The sequence below is a fragment of the Abramis brama genome (assembly GCF_963993115.1).
Source record: "Abramis brama genome assembly, chromosome: 17".
Taxonomy (NCBI): domain Eukaryota; kingdom Metazoa; phylum Chordata; class Actinopteri; order Cypriniformes; family Leuciscidae; genus Abramis; species Abramis brama.
This window is the reverse complement of record NC_139979.1, coordinates 16,954,422-16,972,187: the sequence shown is the minus strand read 5'-3', so window position 1 is coordinate 16,972,187 and position 17,766 is coordinate 16,954,422. Positions and strand designations below refer to the sequence as shown.

The following is a 17,766-nucleotide window of genomic DNA, read 5'->3' as shown; positions in this document are numbered from 1 at the left end:
GCAGAGTAAAACTAAAAATGGTAGGCCTGCTACACAATAATCAATAAAAGAGCTCCTACATATTTTAATATGTCTCTAGGGCAGACTTGACTATAGGTAAAGTCTTGTGGATATTACATTATGTCATTTTAAAACTAGGACCTCAATGGAAACAAGTTTTTAACTTTATTGTGTTATCAATTGACAAATGGTTATTTCACTATAGGCTATTTTATTTTTTATTGTTTTGTCTAATAAATCAAATCAAATCAAAGTTTTGCTATCACAGTATTAAATTACATTTTAAAATAGATTCAAATAGAAATGTTTAATTTGTAATAATATTTTGCAATATTATGTTATTTCCGTATTTTTTTTTTTTTTTAAATTAAGAGACTTCTTTCAAAAACATAACATTTTTTTACATTTTCAATCTTTTGACAAGTACAATATATGTAAAATATTATTTTACATATATTGTTTGATTAGGCCTATTAGTTAATATTAATTAACTAATAGGCCTAATCAAACAAAAATATTACATTTATTAATACATTGCATTAATAAATCACATAGTAAATTAAATATATTAAACAAATATTGAAAATCTACCATTTATAAGTTGCAGTTTTGTCCTTGCTTCATCTATGTTTTATGTAATCAATTTTTTTGTTTTCTATACTGATCAATGACATTTTTGTTAATTTTCGCTTATTTTGCTTGTGAATATATCTGGCAACACGCTGGTAACACACGTTTCTTTAAAGCTCACCCTCTCTAGTGCTCTTTATTTTAAAATTGACTTACTTTATTCTAAAAATCTACTTTACTTAGTTGACCAAGTTGCGTTTTCTTCATTAACAACTTTGTGCTCCCTTTCTAGGACAGCTGATATATGAGCCCAGGGAGGCTTGCATAATAATAAGCCAATATAGATAACGTGATATATTACTCAAAATTATGCAGTTCGTTCGTGTTTATTGACACAAAGATCCAGTCAGGGCCAGTGAATGATGTTCTTCATAAAAGGACATTGGCGAAGCAATAATGTGCACTTTATCTATGATTCTAATTGTAGTAGCAATTATCGGTCAGTAGTCGGCACTATTAAACCTGCCCAATCGCTTACATGTTTAACCTTTTATAACTATAGCCTACCTCTACAAGTTTACAGCAATATTTCAGGTTATGACAGAACCTCTAAAGCAGATTCTGTCTGTTCGAAAAGAGATACAAAATAATTTGGAAAGCAGTTTTTTCCATGTGTGGTTCCTGAGGAAACTGCACAGTCAGTCTGACCAGTTAACAGTGCACAAACAGTGCTTTATTTATCCTAGAAATTCATATTTGCATGCTTATAATAATTAATAAATTAGTCACTTTCATTCTGTTCTAAATAAGTAGCCTAAGTGGTGTCATTTTTTGCTGTCTTTGAATTCAAGCATGAAAATGTTGCAAAACGTCATATTGTTGATAAAATAGATATTGGCCAGTAAGTTCGCCTGGTTTAGAAATCCTAGTAAAGGAATAAAGAATGATGAATTTCTTTGAACCAATACATCACATTCTTTTATTGATTTCAGTGGTGTACTAGAAGCCTCTTTGCCTGATGGTGCCATTTAGCAACATGATGGAACTGCTTTGAATATGCAGTAATACTTATTTTCATACAGAAAGACAAAAAAATGCCCATTATTTTTCAATTTCAATAGGTTCAAATGTATGTGTAAGTAAAAGTGTATAGTTTAGGTTCTATAACTGGTCACCATTTTTTAATCCTCATAAATTTCAGACAGTTCACTAGTCCTGCAGTGTAACAAATAAATAAAAAATATTTCATGTAGTCATTTAGTTAATAAGAAGTCTGATCTAACAGCATGCATAATAATTCTAAAAAACTATTTTCATTTTTTTTTTTTTTTTTAGATTAAATATAGCATGTGACAATTAATATGAGGTTATATAAACATTTTAGATGAAGTGTAGCAAATCACACTTTGTCAACTACCCAAAGCATTTACATTGGACAGTAACTGAGATGTCTGTTGCAGAGACAATAATAACACGATTCTTTATTGTTTGGTACGTTTTAATTAAATAAAAATAAAAAAATGTCATAAACTGGTTTGGAGAAATAATTTGGTTGTTTTGCCTTAGCTTGAAAACCCTCAAATGGCTGACTGACTCTTTACCGCAGCAAAAGAAAAGATAAGATCTTGCCAGTTGTGAATCCTATAACATGCAAAGCAGCAAACTTAAATGTTTTGTTCTGTGGTGTCAGCCAAGTGCCTTTGTATTCCTGTCATCAAAATGCAATATCTAGAGATCTAGGTTGCGCCTTATTCCTCTTGGTTTGTTATCTGATGTGGTCAAACTTACAGGTAAAATTCATCTTTAAAATGACACATTTTATGTTTAAATCTAAGAATGATCTTTGGTTACAGTTTAGTTAAATACTTAAATGTTTTGTTCTGTGGTGTCAAGTGCCTTTGTATTCCTGTCATCGAGATATCATGAGCATATAGGCCTAATACTTTTAAGTGTTTGATAATGGCAAGTAGCAGGGAGATGAGCCTATTCTTCTTGGAAAAGACATCTGCACACCCTTTGCAAAGACTTTGATAGGCATTTTGTCTGACTCACTAACATTGTTCTCTACATAGTTTTCTCTTTTTAGTGCACTGCCGCAAACAGGAGTGTACGAACATAGCATCAAACGAAGTCACCGCTTACCTAAGTGAGTGACAATCGCGCTATTTTGAACGGTCATGCTCTGAGTGCTGTACTGGGTGTGACTTTAAGTAAACTGAAAAACCTGCCCTACTTGTCACACAACAAAATCTGTAATCACTTTTCACATTTGAGTGAAACTGCTGTTGCATTTACAGTAGCACACATGCATACACTGGTTGCACAATTGCATCGCTCTCACCGTGGACTTAACTTGCACCAATAATACAGAATTTTGCCCTGAAATAGGTTACTGAATGCATATCTGATGGGAGGACATGTGACAACGTAGAAAATAGACTCATTCCCAATGGAAACAAACTGGAGTGGTGCAAAAATAGCTCCTCTTCTACCAAGCAAGCTGTGTATGACCTGTGTTCTAATTTTGCTTGTGATAGGCTCCACACAGTCCCGATTTCATGTTTTTCCACAAGAAAATAAATTCAATTCAACTGCCTAGTTGCAAATACAGATATATGCATAGTTTAATTAATGCCACAACACAAAATTATAAAGTTTGTATGAAACGGAAGTTGCAATAGCTATTTTTCCCCAATTGTGACATTTACTCACCCTCAAGTTCTTCCAAACCTGTATGAATTTCTTTGTTATGTGGAACATAACAAAGAATGTCTGCAACCAAACAGTTGTGGGGCACCATTGACTTCCATAGCATGTTTTAGAAATATTCCATACTATGTAAGTCAACTATTGTACTATGTAGGCCTAAGTGTTACTGTATTTATTCATCTTTGTAAATGTTAGTTAATAAAAATACAGCAGTTCATTATATGTTCATGTTAGTTCATGGTGCATTCATTAATGTTAACAGATACAACCTTTGATTTTAATAATGTATTAGTAAATATTGAAATTCATATTAACTAAGATTAATACATTCTGCAGAAGTGCAGTTCATTCTTAGTTCAGGTTAACTAAGGTAGTTAACTAATGTTACCAAAATATCTTCTTTTGTGTTCAGCAAACGAAAGAAATTCATTCAGGTTTGCAACAACCTGCGGGTCAGTAAATGATGACAATTTTTTTATTTTTGGGTGAACCATCCCATGCACTGAATTATGTGAGTGCTCTCATTACACAAAATGGCAGATGCAAAGCAACGATCATATTTGCCATTCATAAGCCATCCAACCATCTTATTCAAGTGCACACTTGTAAACAGGGCTAAAACTGACACATCGCGATACAACGCCGCTAGAATAATTTATTTTACGTTCTTTTGGGAGTTATACGTCACATTATAATGACGGAACATAACCTAGACTGACAGACCGTCACCTTGTGTGGTATAATTGACAGAAAGGGAAAGGCTGAGGACATGTGATGAGGGAAGGAAAAGTGGAGGGAAAATGGTGCACCACAGAATCACGAACTGGCTCTCGTGCAATCACAGACAACTTGAAGTCAGCCGTCGCCTTGGTTACCTTTGACGTCACATGGCCCAGCCTTGTCTCGGCTCCTGGGGCTGGTCTGATTGGAGGGAAACCCCGTGGATTAGCCCGAGCGCCCGTGAGAATCAGCTGTGAGCCGCGGTTAGCTTAGCTCCGACAGGACCATCGTTATTCCCCGACACTCAGGTAAGAGAATATGCTAGATCGGCATAAATGCCAGGCATGTTAGTTCTGGTTTTATTGTTTTATTATTTGCGATGAGAAATTACATTTAAATGGCGATGGATGATGCAATACACAGGACTGAGAAGCTGAGGATGCTAACGTGCTGAAAATGAACAATAAGCCTTTGCTTGGCAGATCTAGGCCGCCCCTTTTTGTTTCTTCCTCTTGGTGTGGTCGAGCTTACTGTTACAATTCATCGCTAAAATCACACGTTTTATGTTTTATATCCTAATGCCATCATTAGTAACAGTTTTCTTTGTGCGTCCTTGTGTAAAATACTGTTTCGGTGCATTTTTGGTGCTGAAACAAGCCGAAGCCTTTCACGTGTCTGAGATATCTAACGTTATACTGACACTATTAATTCAGTCGGCTGTACTTGGTCCTGTCATGTTAACACATGTAATGGTATTCAAAAAGTATACAGATTTATCTTCGACTATTTCGGGTAATTTGGTTGAGAATATCAGGCGAGTTTTCTTAGCATGCATTGGTAACGTTAATCGAGAGACCCGCCTGACAAACAGCGCCGTCCATTTGCTTTATCAGTCTTACCTCCATATATAGATTGTTTAAATCATTAAAACGCATTGGCTGTTTCTTGACATTAGAAATAGTAGCGGGTTTCTGCTGTGAGTTTAGTCGGCCATGGAAATGGGCAGGGCAGATCAGACTTGCCTTCATCATATGGCTTAGCCAACAAGCTGCTAGCTTGGTTTTATCATGAAGGCAGCGATAAATGATGTTACTATGACACATTAGCTTGATACATTTGCCATACTGGGCACTTGAATGGGAATTGGTGTTGCTTGTGTGCATTTCACAATGATATAGACGTAATAAAGTCGCGAACCTCTAGTATGGTGTTGCTGGTAAAGCTTTGTGTAACGTTAGTCAGCGACGTATATTTCGGTCCTTCGCAACTTCGAAAGGGATAGTTAACCCTAAATTATCACTATACATTTAACTTTGTTTCAAAACTGTTTCCTTTTCTTTTCGTGGAACATTAGTCAGAATGTGACGGAATGACAGCTTCAGTCGCCATTGACGAACATCGCATGGGGCTGTCTTTCTGCCAAGCATCTCTTTTCTGTGTTTCAGGGAATAATGGAAGTCGTATGGGTTTGGCACGGTATGATGTGTAGTAAATGATGACAGAATGTCCATGTTTTGGGGGTGATTTATCCCTTTAAGACACTATGTAAAGCGCATGAATGGGTAACTATGGGAACTGGGCGTGGTTGTCGAGATCAGCACATCCGCATATTTCTTCGCACTGTAATGCGACCCTGGAGGGCAAATACTTATGGCCTAACTTTTTTTTAAAGCTGTGTACAAGAATGGCACTTATTTGTCTCTGGATGTTAGCAAAATGCTTTGTGGTTCAAGTATAAAAGCTACAAATGTTTTGTAGATTTGACATGTTGTATAATGAATGAAACGTATTGTGTTATACAACATCAGCAATTGATTAAATACATGCACGCACGGTCAGTAGTAGCATCAGCAGCCTTTGGGTATCCTGTGTTGCCTGTGCCAAACTAATTGATTCACACTGCTGTTGATTTTTTCAGCACTTCCGCAAGGGTGATACTAGTCCACTTGTCCAGATTATTTAGTTTCTATTTTCAGTGGATTTAGCATCTAACCAATAATCGGTCAGAGGACACCACTTAAACATCCAAAAGAAGGCTGATCAAGCAAAGAGATTAAATATTACAGTGCATAGATTAATGTTCTTTTGGATTATTCTTATTGATTATTATTAAGATGTTTAAGTTAATTTAGTACAGTAGAATTGATTTAGTTAAAAGCAGCATTTAGTCACATGTCTCTCTTGATTTTGTGTAACACTAAACCTTTGGGGTGGAGTTGTAATTAACCTAAAATAATTCAGATTGGGTGTCTGATTGAACTCTGTAACTATTTCTCTTCAGCACTGAGCAGCCATGGACAAGAGCGAGCTAGTGCAAAAAGCCAAGCTGGCCGAGCAGGCAGAGCGATATGATGACATGGCAGCCGCTATGAAGGCTGTCACCGAGGGTGACATTGAACTGTCCAACGAGGAACGCAACCTGCTATCGGTGGCTTACAAGAATGTGGTGGGTGCCCGCCGTTCCTCCTGGAGGGTGGTCTCCAGCATCGAGCAGAAGACGGAGGGCAGCGATAAAAAGCAGCAAATGGTCAAGGAATATCGGGAAAAGATCGAGAAGGAGTTGAAGGAGATCTGCAATGACGTACTGGTAAGAATCTTACAACTGAGATAATCCCAATCTTTTGGATTGCATATCTTGCATTCTAACCCAGGGATACACACTATACACGCCTTTGCTCTTGTCCCCGTTTCTTTATTCCGAGTAAGTGTTGGTGGGTAATATAGGTTGATAATCCTGCTTGTGTTAATTACTCATCATGAGCAAGGCCCTATTTCAGCCAAGCCTATTAGTCCAGGCCTGATCTCATTTGTTCCAGCGCATGCACAGGTGTCCTTTCCCTGGGATAGTTATTGTAGCCCTCCTTGGATGATGACAGATTTAAGGGGTCAGAGTCTATTTAACCTCAGTTTCAGTCTTCAGCCTGTAGTTTAATATCAATTTGACTCTACAGAATTAACATTGCATGAGGTTTCTGTATCCTTGCTTTACATTGTGCGGGATGTATTTCAGTTTTAGTTTTACTTAAAAACAACACGTTTTTTTAATCCGAAATGTATCCTTGTGTCATTTAAGAAAAATTAGCGGTCAAAAAAAGCTAGTGCGTTTTCCTTGGTACAGGCTCTGTAAACCAGTATACTTTTAATTGGATGTCCTTCACAGATAGCGAGCTCACAAAAAAAGCTGTAATATTAGAATTTTGGGTGAAATGTTTCTCTAAATTTTGTCATTGTGAATCCTTGTTGACAGTCCATTTTCTGCAATGCAATGGATTTCAGAGTAAAACACTTGTTCAATGTGAACAAAATGTATATTAAGAAATGGATTATGAAAAGTTGTAATTTTCATCCCAAAATGGAGCCAGAATTGATGAATTGAGTAGTGAAGTGGCTAAATATCTATTGGTCAGTGGGTTAACTTTAATAAATAGCCCACATATCCTAAGTGATGAAAGTTGTTTCAGAGGTATTAACTAGTTATTACATTTTGAAGAATTTACATACGGATATGGTTCAATTCACCTCTAAAAGAAAACAGCTTAGTAAAACTAAAAGATTACTAATAAATAATACATTAAAATATATATGCCAAAAAAAGGTTAGTAAAACAATAGGATATATATATATATATATATATATATATATATATATATATATTTATAGCTCTTCTGTTTTTTTTGGCAGTAGTACCAATTGAACCAGTGACAAAGCAGTGAGTTGTGAAAGAATTTGTTACTAGTACATTACAGAAGACATACTTTTAAAGTCCACTTCAGCTCAGTAAGCCATAAGACAAGTCCCCTGAGTAACATACTAAGTCTAAGGATTCGGCCAAAGCGAGAGAGGCAGCTAATTTACTTTAGCAGCTGCTTGGGTGGGAGAGACGAGGCTATGTAATGAGATGTGGGAAGTGAAGAGGCCTCCAGAGAACATGAGGACGGCTGAACTCTGCAGTGTGGCTGTGGACCAAACATGGGCACAGTGGATGCTTGACTACAGCTGCTTGTAGATAGACTTTTTGTTTGGACAATATTTGTTTTCTTAATCTTTCTTCATCACCATTTCTGGGTGAAGATGAGAGAAAATCTAAGGAGAATAAGGGTTTTGGCCAAGCTACCTGATGTGTTTGAGCTGAAGGGAGAGAATGAATTAACTTTGTGTGGACATAGCTTGAAAGTGGCTGAAGGCCACAGGGCTCTGTGTTACCATACAGGTTGAGTCACCTCTAATCCCATAATGACAGCAGCTGAGCTCTTGTTTTTGGGCCACTGACCCGTAGCTCTCCACGTTACAGCCAAATGGACTTTTTACCTTCACTATTTTTGCATTTAGGAGAATGAAACGAGACTATGATGTCATGTGAATTCCTGCGTATTATGTAACCTAATGTTGCATTTAGTTCTTTAAAGTCCTTACACCATGTCCTAACCAAGCATGATGGGACACGATTTAAGTGTTAAGTTTTTTTTTTTCAGGCTAAAAGCATGCTGTGCAATGCAAAAAATGCAAAGCCAATCAGAAAAGTACATGAACGTTTACCTCTCTGTTTCACACTTACAGTGCACACCACATGCCTTTTTTCTTCTGTGAGTTTTCTCAAGATGACCATTTTTATGTGGAATGAAATAAAAAAAATTCTGCACGCGCAGTGATGAAGCCTAGAGTGATAATGAAACCTGAGCTTTGAACACTGCGTTGCGGGGCACAATTTATTTTTGGCTCATATTTTCGGCCATTTTCATGCAATTTTTGGCAGCCGAAATTTCCTTGGATACCTAGTTATCTGTAAAATCCACTATCTGTCGACGTCTAGTTATGAGGGCTAAATTGTTCAAATTGTTTAATATTGCTCTTCAGCTAGAGCTACACAATTATTCAAAATAAAACCAAAATCACAATATTGCTTAGAGTGATTACCAAGTCGCAAGATCTGCTAGTGTTTGCAGCATCTCAGAGCGGCTTGGTTCGCAGGAAATGCTGCTTCACACAAACTCCATCTTTGTTCTGAGTTTGGGTCACTTTAGCATGCATTTGAGAATGGAATGCGTGTCAAGCACCCTTTAATAAAAATTTTATAGTTTAATGTTTGCAAATAAGAAATGAATACTTAGGGCGCTTGTCCACCAAAGTGTTTTTAGCCAGCTGAAAACGCTAGGCAGATTTTGGCAGCGCAACGCTTTTTTTCCAGTTGAGAAGCGTTGCATGCTATGATACGGAATATCCACGCAAGTGTTACTAGTATCTCATTTCACAGATAGTTTGTTTCTGTATTGTTTCTATATAAAAATGTTGATACAATGTAAAGTATTTGCTCTGGCTTTTGTTTTAAATTATTTAGTTCAGTTATTATGCTTGTTGTTGTCATCTGACGTTGTACGAGCAGAATGTGGCGGTTGGTTGATGTGGTATTTGTCCCGCCCCTCCTCCACTCTGATTGGACGGCTGGGTAAAAACTGACCTTGATGAGTGCTGAGTTTTACCAAATTAGTTGAACATTCTTCAACTTTTGACTACTGTTAAAACCCCCCGTCTCAGCGCTTCATCGTGATATAGACGCTCAGCACCTTGTTACGCTCCTGCCGTTTTTAAAAACGCGGCGGCCCCATTGAATACAATTGAAAAGATACGCTAGCTGCGGGAAAAAAATGCTTTGGTGGACACATGGCCTTAATAAATAGCCATATAGTAATAGTAAAAACTAAAATGTTTTTATTACAAAAATAAAAAATATATATTATTATTATTATTATGATTTTTTTGTGTGTGTGTGAAATTTTGAAAATCAATCTGAGAAATCAGAAATCGCAATTGGATTTTTTTTTTCCCCATCATAGCGTGCAGCCCTATCTTCAGCTCCTCCTTTATCTCCTTTCAGGAACTGTTGGTCTGTTCTGTTGCATTTTGTGTAGTACATTAGGAAATTATTTGCTCTTGTCTGACGTAGTTTAGGTGCAGTTACATTTATCATTGTTCAGCGAATTTTAGTGGGCGAACTCCGGTCAGTTCAATAGGAATCCATGCAATTGGGAATTTCGACTGTGAAATATTTCCACTTGCAGATTTCTCAACATGAGACATGGCGGGACAACATGCGGATTCAGAAAGCTACTTGGTTAAGTGACTTCTGTGTGAGCTGTGCTTTATACATCACTACTCTATTGACAGTGGACCCTTTTGCCCTCAAAATTTTGCTGAAATGACGCCAATGTGAGCACACCTTCAAAAGATTTACATTTGTGTCATTTAATATGGTGGAGGATGTGAGTGGCAGTTGGAAGACTAATCACTTCATCACTGTTTAGTGTCTACACATCAAATAAAAAAATGAAACCGCTCTCCTGACACAAGCCACTGTGATCTCCCATCCTTATGTCTCAGCTTGAAAAAGATTATGGGTTAGTGGTTATTCAAACCCTCAACTGGGTATGTGTCAGGATACGCATTGCATTGCTCCCCACCATTGAAAGCACAAGTAGGTCATTGGTTCATCAGTGACATGTGACTTAACAAGGTTAAATTATTAATTTGAGTTGGAATGTCTGAACGGATCTTTTGGTTCTTTTGCACCTAAAAAGTCCTGTCGTTTTGACATTTGATGCAAACAAGATCACAGAACACTGAGATCCTTAACCATATGCCTCTGAACAGTATTTATAAGAATGACCTTGAAAGAATCAATCGAATCCAATAAGACTCCCTTCATCATCAAGATGGTTTGTTAGGGCACCATTGGAGAGTTTATGGAGTTTATGTATCGCAGTGTTGACCCTGTGGTTCTGTTCAGGGTGGCAACAATCAGGCCAGTCGTGCTGCAAACAAGCTCAGCAAGCTCAATGACCTAGTTCCACAAGCACTAGCTCACATGGTGTAGTCAATTTTCCCGTTCTCCCCTTCCCCCCCCTCCCTGCAATAGAAAGTCTCAGAAGCATCTGTGAAACTGCAGTCCTGCCACAAGCCGTCAGGCGTCTGTCACTCCTGAAGTCTATCCAAGTTTGTTGTTTTAAAAGGCTTAGAATGCAGATTTTCTAGAAACCACATTGTTGGGACTACATGATAATTTACTGAAAATGGCATCCACACATTTTGCGACGAGAGGGCCTCTGGGCACCTGGGCCTCTTTTTGCAACAGCAAAAAAAACTCAAACGAGTTTTGCAGGACTCTTATCTTATCAGTTCATCTCTTTACTACTGTTGACTTTTGTTCTACTCAGGGCAACTTCCCCCTTTCCTTCAAACACACCGATAACAGGACGTGAAACCGTTTGACAAACCGCTAATATATTTTTTCTCCTTTGTCTGTGTCATAGGTTCTTCTGGACAAGTATCTCATCCCCAAGGCGACCCCAGCTGAAAGTAAAGTCTTCTATCTGAAAATGAAAGGCGATTACTTTCGCTACTTAGCGGAGGTGGCTCTGGGAGAGGAGAAAAACTGTAAGCCATTCTGTTAAGTCTGTCCTTAATTTTGCAAGGATAGTTCACCAAAAATTCATTATTTGCTTACCTAGATTCCGTTTCAAATCTTAATGACTGACTTTTTTCTGTGGAACACAAAAAATATCTTGAGAGAGAAATGTTTTTTTTTTTTTTTTTTTATCCATACAGTGAAAGTCAATGGGGTCCAGTGGATGTGGACTTAATTGACTTTCGTTGAATGGGCAAAAACAAATATATTATTTTGTGTCCTTAAATTGTCTTTTAAAATTGAAGTTCTGCAGTGAAGTAGAATAGTCTATTTAAATTTACTAGGTGGGAAAGCACCCCTTATATCTTTAAACCCTGTTAACAATGCAAGATTATGTTAGCTAGTTAGTCATGCAGGCATTTGAACAATACGCTGCATGGCTCTCAAAGCTGCGGTAGTGACTAGTCTCCACCACATGCCAATGTACATACTAACTTCTGCTAAAAATGTAGCGTTTCCGCAAACTGTTGACACGAAGCCAAGCTGGAGAGGAAGTAAGGGGGTGGAAATCTCTGAAGAGGATCTGTTTTTGGGGGCCATTCATAAACTTTGGCTCCCACAGTGAATAATTCAGTAGTAAATGTAACAAATTTAGCCTCAAAATTAAAGTAAAGTGTTTTACTTTGTTACAAAACATCGTATTTTAATTAAATGCTGTTCTTTTGAACTTTCTTATTATCAATGATTCCTGAAAAAAATGTATCCCATTTTTTACAAAAATATTAAGCATCACAACTGTTTTCAACGTATTATTTTAAGATAATAATAATAAGAAATGTTTCTTGAGCACCAAATCAGCATATTAGATTCTGAAGGATCATGTGACTCTGAAGACAGGAGTAATGAAGCTAAAAAATAGATAAATATATTAGTTATTTTAAATTGTATATATATTTAACAATATTACTATTTTACTGTACTGATCAAATAAATGCAGCCTTGGTGAGAAAAAGAGACTAAAAATGTATTTTTAAAAAAATGTACTGACCTCAAACGTTTGAATGTTAGTGTAGGTTAATTTTACTGACCCCAATTTTTTTTTATAGTTGTACAGTAATTACCAGACATAGTGTTGTCTTACTATGTTCACAGGCTGGTTCTATTTAGAGGAGATTCTATATAAACCATAAAATGGTTTGCTCTCCATTGTCTGTCTTGGTAGAGTCAGAAAGGAACAGGCCTGCAGTGTGCATAACAGGAAGACTCTTGCTGCTGCCTTCCTGTGCCAGGAGGTTGACAGACTCTCAGAGCGTAGGATTCACTTATGGGAAAGAGAGAGAGAAAATAAAATAAAAGGAGGGTCTTTAGGTCTACGAGGGAAATGGTTAGCAGTCTGATTTCCTTCCTTCATTGGAACAGGTGCAGACATGTGAATCCACCTACCTTACTGAATGAATGCGAGCCCATGTGTGGGTGGGTGGAGCTCCAGCGCTGCTTCACAGCTTGTCACATTCCTGTTCCATCTGAAGAAGGCAAAGGAATATAATTCCCTTTTTTGAATCGGTTGTTTGGAAGTCTCAGTGACACCATCTAATACAGATCCTTAGTACTCACCAATAAAATAAAAAAGTTAACACTAATTAAAAGTTTTGAGTGAGATTAACTGAAAGTTGGCAGATTGCAAAATTATTTCTGGTATGATTTAAATAAGGTAAATAATAAAATAATTTTAAACGGTATCCTTGGTTGGATGATCGGAATAGCTAACAAATGACTGTTAGAATATTGCATCTCTTTTAAATCTAAGTCCTTAGTGCAAGCTTTGTAAAACACTATCCCCCGGTTTAACAGACACGGGTTTAAGCTTAGTTCCAGACTAAAATGCATTTTTGAGCTGTTTGAACTGAAAGCAACTTGCACTGACATGTCTTAAAAAGTCAGTGCTATTGTTTTGTCTCAAAATGCAGGTTTTTTTTTTTTTTTTAAGGCACATTTATAAAAACTACTTAAATGTCCTAATTGAACTAAAGCCTAATCCTGGGTTAGTCTAAGCCCTGTCTGTGAAACCATGCCTACTGTACTTTAATTATAATAACTTCAAAGTTTGTGCTTTAACGCCCCCTAGTGGAAAATGTTAATGTAAAATGTCAATTCACTGGATTAGGGCAGAAAGTGTTGTAATGTTGTCTGAAAACAGAGTCCTGCTCAGGTGAGCTGCTAATATTTGATGAAACGGGTGGAATAATATTTAAAGGAGTTGCGTTTACTCCCGGTCGCAGACTGACACCATTATTAAACAGCGTTGAGACATCCAGTGAGAAGCGGTTCAATTCGACACACCTCTCTGTTACAAACCACAAATCACTCAGTGATTTAATTGGTTTAAAATCAGATGAAACAGCTTCAACATCCCCAACACGACTGATGAGGAAAACAGCTGAAACATTGTGCCATGAACGAAGTTAGAAGACTTTAAATCCCATAATCACCACCCATACAAACATTTACCATGAATGTACTGTAGTAATTTACCATGGTTTGTGCAGAAATTTCTAAGATTTATATTGAATACTATGTCATAGTCATTTATATTGCATTAGATTTATTAGGTGGGTAGGAATATAAAATTCATTGTTTAGGCATTTTTTTATACAGTGGTAGTGAGTTCCCAAGTCTCACTGTCAGAATATTTTCATTTAAGTCTATAATAATTATAAATAAAATAATACTTACCAATAGCTTTGATCATGTATAATTCATTTATTTGTACATGGCTATAAATAAGTTATTTATTATGGTCTTATAAATCTGCCGTACCACATTACCAAGTAAATACAATACTTTTTTTTAGGTTTACTTTAGCTTATTTATTGATACTGTTATGTTTCAATAAGTAATAAATAATGTTTCAATAAATAAGCTAAACCCACTGTCCCTCCTCAGCTTTTCGATTTAATAATCCGGCACTTGATTGAAGCTAATTGAATAGCCCTGCTGTAGGCTATATAATCGATTCACAATTTTAATAAAAAGTTTAATTTTTCGTGCTTCTAATTTCAGGAGAGACAACCACATTTAAATGCAGTTAATCTGCTAAAATATCCCTTATATGGCAGTAAAGGCTCATATTTGGCTATATGCGTTTGTATAGCCTATTGTGTGATTTGTTCAAAAGTGCCAATATGGGCCGATTGTTCACATGTAGACCTTGGCAAAAGTTTTGTATTGTTTACACGACGGATGCATGTTAAGTGCTGCTGTCAGATAACGGGTCGGACGTTCTGTACTGCGAATGCGGGCCGGGTTTACCAAACAGGACTATGACTGAAATACTGTTTTTCTCCTGTTGCAATATAACATAAAATTACAATATAATTATATTTTGTTACATTTTTCATTTTTACTTTATTATTTATCTATTAATAAACAATATCACAAAAAATTTCCAAAATCAAACATTTATTAAATCTGCAAAGAAATTGCAAATGAAATATATTTTTTTTAGATACTAACATTGCAGACACAATATTACCAGTCAAGCTGTTTATTCTTTAAGCTTAAACTAATTGTTTTTTAATTATCAAATCCTGAATGCGTGTAATTACATAAATATATTTTTCCTCTTTGTATCTCCAGCTATCATTGCCAATTCACAGGAGGCCTACAGGGATGCCTTTGAAATCAGCAAGGCAGAGATGCAGCCCACACACCCCATTCGTCTGGGCCTTGCGCTCAATTTCTCCGTATTTTACTACGAGATTCTCAACTCGCCCGAGCAGGCCTGTAAGCTTGCCAAAACGGTAAGGTTAACACCCACACGCACACAGGCGAATGAGCCAAATATTAGTGTTACCCACAATTATATTATGAGTACATAATATACTCAAATGTATTACTCATTTTGTTTTTGGTTGATTTTTTTCTCTTAGGCTTTTGATGAGGCCATTGCAGAGCTCGATTCACTGAATGAAGAATCATACAAAGACAGCACATTGATCATGCAGCTACTGCGGGACAACTTGACAGTGAGTTTTATCTTTAGTAGCAGGTTAAATAAAAAATATTTCATGTTAACTGCGATTAATCGTGCAGCCCTAATACATATACATACATACATACATACACACATACATACACACATACACCTGTGTGTATATATATATATATATATATATATATATATATATATATATATATATATATATATATATATATATATATGTGTGTGTATATATATGTGTGTGTGTGTGTTATATAAAGTACATATACTTATGTACCACAATAATGTAATGTAAATGTATTTTATGTTTATTAGTTTTTCTTAAAAAAAAAACAATTAAATCGCATCAATATTTGCTATTTTATTTTAAAGGGATAGTATAAAAACAAATTTAGCATAAGACTATAAAAAATGAAGTTTAGCTTAAGACAATAAATAAATGTAAAAAATAATAAATATAATAATTATAAATGACAAAGTACACATCTACTCATTTGTACATATTATACATGTTTGCACTAGATATGAATTTATTATTGGTAAAAGTAGCAAGTTGCTGTCAAATTTATATCATTATTAATTTTATTTTATATCATTCATTTAATATTTTTTTATTGACAACCCAAAGTTTATATGTAAGTGTTTTGGCATTCAGCCTTTTTTGACATAACACTCTTAATAGAAGCAGGTGTTTAGGTGTTCATGACTAACTAGCCTCCTCTTCTTTTTTCAGCTGTGGACTTCAGATAACCAGGGCGACGGCGAAGACACCGAGGAGGGCCGGGAAAACTGAGTCTCACTCTGTCCGTCCTTCCCCTGTTATTCACCTGCCATCGTTCCAGCTCACCATCAACACTGAGACCACCTCATCGTCGACTTCTGTCTCTTTTAGTTCTTTTACTCTCGCGCCTTCCTTGCTTTCTTCCTTCCATGTCATTGTGGGGGTTTTTTCTAAGGATTTGTGTAATGGGAGGTGGGTGGGACGGGTTAAATAGGGGGCGGGTGGGCGTTGGGATGCGGTTGGGGCAGGGGGCTGGGAGGGGGATGAGTTTCGTCTGCTGTTAACCTTGTTTTCTCCTTGGTGAGCTCTAGGTTTTCGCATTAGCGTGGAAGAATGTGGGTGAGGGCAAGTTCTCAGCTCATGCAAAGTTGCAAGTCAAACCCTTTTGTTATTCGTATACTGTATGTAAATCTCCGTCAAGGAGTGTGTATTTTTCATGGTCATTATGTACACCTGCAATTTAGCATCTGCATTATAAACAGCCCTTGTCTTCGAGTAGAGGTGGGGATAGCAGTGCTAGTCTTTAGCTAGGAAAGAAGCAACGGCAGCGTCACACGTCAAATAGTGAGCTGCTCGCTCGCACGTCATGTAAAATGATGGGCAAAAAAAAAAGGTTACATTCCATTTATTGTCACTTTCAAGTTTCTAATTCCAGGCATTTGGTGCCCGGCAAATGGCATTTACTTATTATTCCCTGTTAATTACGAGGTATAGAGGACCCTAAGAACAAAGAGCACATAAGCTTGATACTGTTACTGTATAACTGTTCAAGCAGCGCAGTAGGAAATACTAGTGTGATTTAAATTTTCCAATAATGGTTTTTGTTTTTCCTTTTTCCATTCATTTCTTTTGATACTTGCCTAATTTGCATGTGGCTATGAAGTAGTTAATGTGGGGAGGAAAGGGAGTACTGTTGGGCTGGCTAGCTTTGTGTCATGTCTCTGGAATTTTCATACAGAACACCCAAGCATAAATGTTATTTGGAGGGAAAATATGTAATTTCATGTAAGTGGATAAAAAAAATAATTTAACACAATTTTTACTCTGTGGTGTTTTTTTTTTCCTGGCCATATTAAAGGGGTCATAATGTCATTTTTGTACAAGCTAATATGATTCTTTAGGGTCTAAATTAAAAGATTGTAATATACTTTAATTAAAAATTATAATTAGTATTGTAAGAAAACACTCCTTTTACCTGGTCAAAAACAGCTCTTTTTTCAGCACGCGGTTTCAGTGCATGTGTCTTTAAATGATAATGAGCTTTGCTCACCCCGCCCCTCTGTTCTGTGCGTACACCGTTGGTAACACAATAACCATAGCGTTGTTCATTATAAACGTGGGATTATGCATTATATTGAGAACATTGTACATAGAAAACATGCCGTAATGTACCCTGAGTGTAAACAGCCGCATTCAACGTGAAGCGTGCAAGCGATTTGCAAAGATTAATATAAAGGTTAATAAAACATTACACTCACTTCTTCTGGAGGTTCAGCAGGAACACGTTGGTACCGACCCTTTTTTCTCGTTTGTAAAGCTGTCTGGTGTGAAATTATTCGCGCAAACATGAAAGCATGGACGTTGATC

The 17,766-nt window shown here is 36.6% G+C and overlaps 1 protein-coding gene across 1 annotated transcript; it reads left to right on the top strand.

Moving 5' to 3' along the window:
• The first annotated feature begins 3,876 nt into the window (after positions 1 to 3,876).
• Positions 3,877 to 17,215, top strand: ywhabl (tyrosine 3-monooxygenase/tryptophan 5-monooxygenase activation protein, beta polypeptide like). Its single transcript, XM_084088158.1, has 6 exons — positions 3,877 to 4,307; positions 6,281 to 6,586; positions 11,304 to 11,427; positions 15,035 to 15,198; positions 15,328 to 15,423; positions 16,132 to 17,215. The coding sequence occupies exons 2-6, from the start codon at positions 6,293 to 6,295 to the stop codon at positions 16,189 to 16,191; spliced, it is 738 nt and encodes a 245-aa protein (XP_083944284.1). The 5' UTR covers positions 3,877 to 4,307; positions 6,281 to 6,292; the 3' UTR covers positions 16,192 to 17,215.
• The last annotated feature ends 551 nt before the right edge of the window (positions 17,216 to 17,766 follow it).